Source organism: Penaeus chinensis, chromosome 4 (genome assembly GCF_019202785.1).
Source record: "Penaeus chinensis breed Huanghai No. 1 chromosome 4, ASM1920278v2, whole genome shotgun sequence".
Classification (NCBI taxonomy): domain Eukaryota; kingdom Metazoa; phylum Arthropoda; class Malacostraca; order Decapoda; family Penaeidae; genus Penaeus; species Penaeus chinensis.
In genome coordinates, this window is record NC_061822.1 from 31,875,770 (window position 1) to 31,878,269 (window position 2,500).

General features: G+C 40.6%; 1 protein-coding gene across 1 annotated transcript in view; it reads left to right on the forward strand.

Annotated features, from left to right (window-relative positions):
- The window catches only part of LOC125048161 (26S proteasome non-ATPase regulatory subunit 1-like), a 12,690-nt gene extending 11,210 nt beyond the window's left edge, over nt 1-1,480 (forward strand). Inside the window, exon 9 of the mRNA XM_047646722.1 lies at nt 1-1,480. This exon is cut by the window's left edge and continues 391 nt beyond it. Coding sequence (XP_047502678.1) covers nt 1-1,109 — 1,109 coding nt within the window. The 3' untranslated portion in view covers nt 1,110-1,480.
- Nucleotides 1,481-2,500: the final 1,020 nt, after the last annotated feature.

Sequence of the window (2,500 nt, forward strand, 5' to 3'; positions counted from 1 at the left end):
TTCTTCATGTAGCAGTCTCTGATGTTGATAATGATGTCAGACGAGCAGCTGTAGAAGCTTTAGGTTTCTTGCTGTTCAGATCACCAGATCAGATCCCTAGCATGGTCTCCCTTTTGTCAGAATCTTATAACCCACATGTGCGGTATGGTGCTGCTATGGCTCTTGGAGTTGCTTGTGCTGGCACTGGGCAGAAGGAGTCTCTAGGATTGTTGGAGCCACTTACAAATGACCCAGTTAATTTTGTTCGCCAAGGAGCCCTCATTGCATCAGCTTTAGTTTTGATACAGCAGACAGAAAGCACGTGTCCAAAAGTAAAAGATTTCCGCCAGTTGTATGCGAAGGTGATTGGAGACAAACACGAGGACTCAATTGCAAAGTTTGGAGCCATTCTTGCCCAAGGAATTATTGATGCAGGTGGCCGCAACATGACCATCTCTCTCCAGTCTCGCACTGGACACACAAGCATGACCTCTGTTGTTGGTATGTTTGTCTTCACACAGTTTTGGTACTGGTTCCCATTGGCCCATTTCTTGTCAATGGCCTTTACACCTACTTGTCTTATTGGGCTGAACTCTGAGCTGAAAATGCCAAAAATGCAGTTCCTCTCCAATGCAAAGCCATCCACCTATGGATACCCAGCACCCCTTGAAGAAAAGAAGAAAGAAGTTGCAGAAAAAGTAACTGCAGTTCTGTCAATCACAGCAAAGGCAAAGAAAAAGGATGATGAAAGAAAGAAAAAGGAGCAAAAGGATGAGAAAATGGAGATAGATGAGGAGAAGGAAAAGAAAGAAAAGGAAGAAAAAGAGAAAGAGGAAAAGGAGAAGGAGAAAAAGAAGGAAGAAGAGAAAAAGAAAGAAGAGCCAACCTTTGATTTACTAAGCAACCCTGCCAGAGTAATGAAACCACAACTGAAGGTGATGCGCATGGCAGAAGGCTCCCGTTACACCCCAGTGAAAGAATTGAACATCGGTGGTATCATCCTGATGAGAGACATGAAACCAGAAGACAGCGAGGAGTTGGTGCAGCCTGTCCCAGCTCTGGGGCCAAAGACTGAAGAGGAAACTGAACCAGATCCCCCAGAACCCTTCAGATATGTTGATGAGGATTAATTTCTTTATGCTTGTTCTGTGAAGAAACATGAAATTGTTAAGGAAGCATCCTTAGTGTTTTGAAGGATTCTTGAGGAAATAGGGAATATAGGTGACTGTTTAATGTTCTTATATATAGATGTACCCATGACTGATTTTAATTTATTATTTTTTTATAAGGGGACATTCATAACTTTATATTCTTAGTTATTAAGTGACTATCTTCTGCTTTCAACAGGCTTTTAAAGACTAATTTTGATGTCGATATAAGTATGAAATCAGTCATTTATAATATAGTATTGCACAGTCCCAGTTATGCTACCTGTGAAGATCTACAGAATAAGTAAAGTCTAATGTATGATTGTTTCTTTGAATATTAAAGAATAATTGTTTTACTTCTTTCATTTGTAATAACTTTCGAGGTGGGCGTTCTAGGAGATAACAAAGGTTGGATGTCTTTTTAAATAAATAAATATATGAACAATACAAATGTGTGAATTGACCATATGACACTAAAAAAATGCTCAATGGCTGGGGCTAGAACAACTGATCAAAAGTTTGAGGCTGTCCCTTGGTGCGAGTGATATGATTCAACTGTTCTTGGCACATGAGAGGTAGTTCAAGGCTAAGCGTCATCCAGTGTGTACCCACATTATTAATAGTATTGCTATTACCTGTATCCTGCCAATCCCTTGTTGGGGGGAGCATAGGAGATGGGGACTGAGGCCCAATGTGGAGAACCACCCCTGCCTTGGTCCTCAACCTTTGCCTCGACTAATTTTGCATGGTGTTTTCTTCACCACCTTTCCTTTTCCTTTTCTTCATCCCCTTGTTCAGTCCACTTATCCTGATCTTTAACCTTGTTTTTGCCATGTTTGCCACAATACTACTTCATAATGCTCCCTACTCCCTTATCTCCTTCCACTTCTAACAACCTTTACCTCACACTGTACTCCATCAGCTCCCCCTCTCTACCCTTTAAACTATCCTACAACCCTCTACTACTGTTCAACCTGTAACTTTACCCTAATCATTAACTCATTCCTAACCCTTTTCACTATTCTGTACTTTAGCGCCATATGACCTTTGATGTCATATAGTACTTCCTTACCTGGGGGCTTTACCCCCAAGCCTCACACTATCTGTGTATTTTGAATACGCCGCTAGTGACCTTAGATGTTGATGCAGCAGAACATTTTCAGTACATAAATATTACCTATATTAAACAATCCAAAGTACATAAATAATTTTTTAGATCTACAAAAGCAGGCATGGCATGATGCTTTGAAATAATGCTTATCATTGAAGAAAATAGTTCAATAATGGATAATATTAGATGAAATCAATTTGATACCATATGTACATTGGCCTGCCGGGGGGGGGGGGGGGCAGAGTGGGAATTACCACTACCT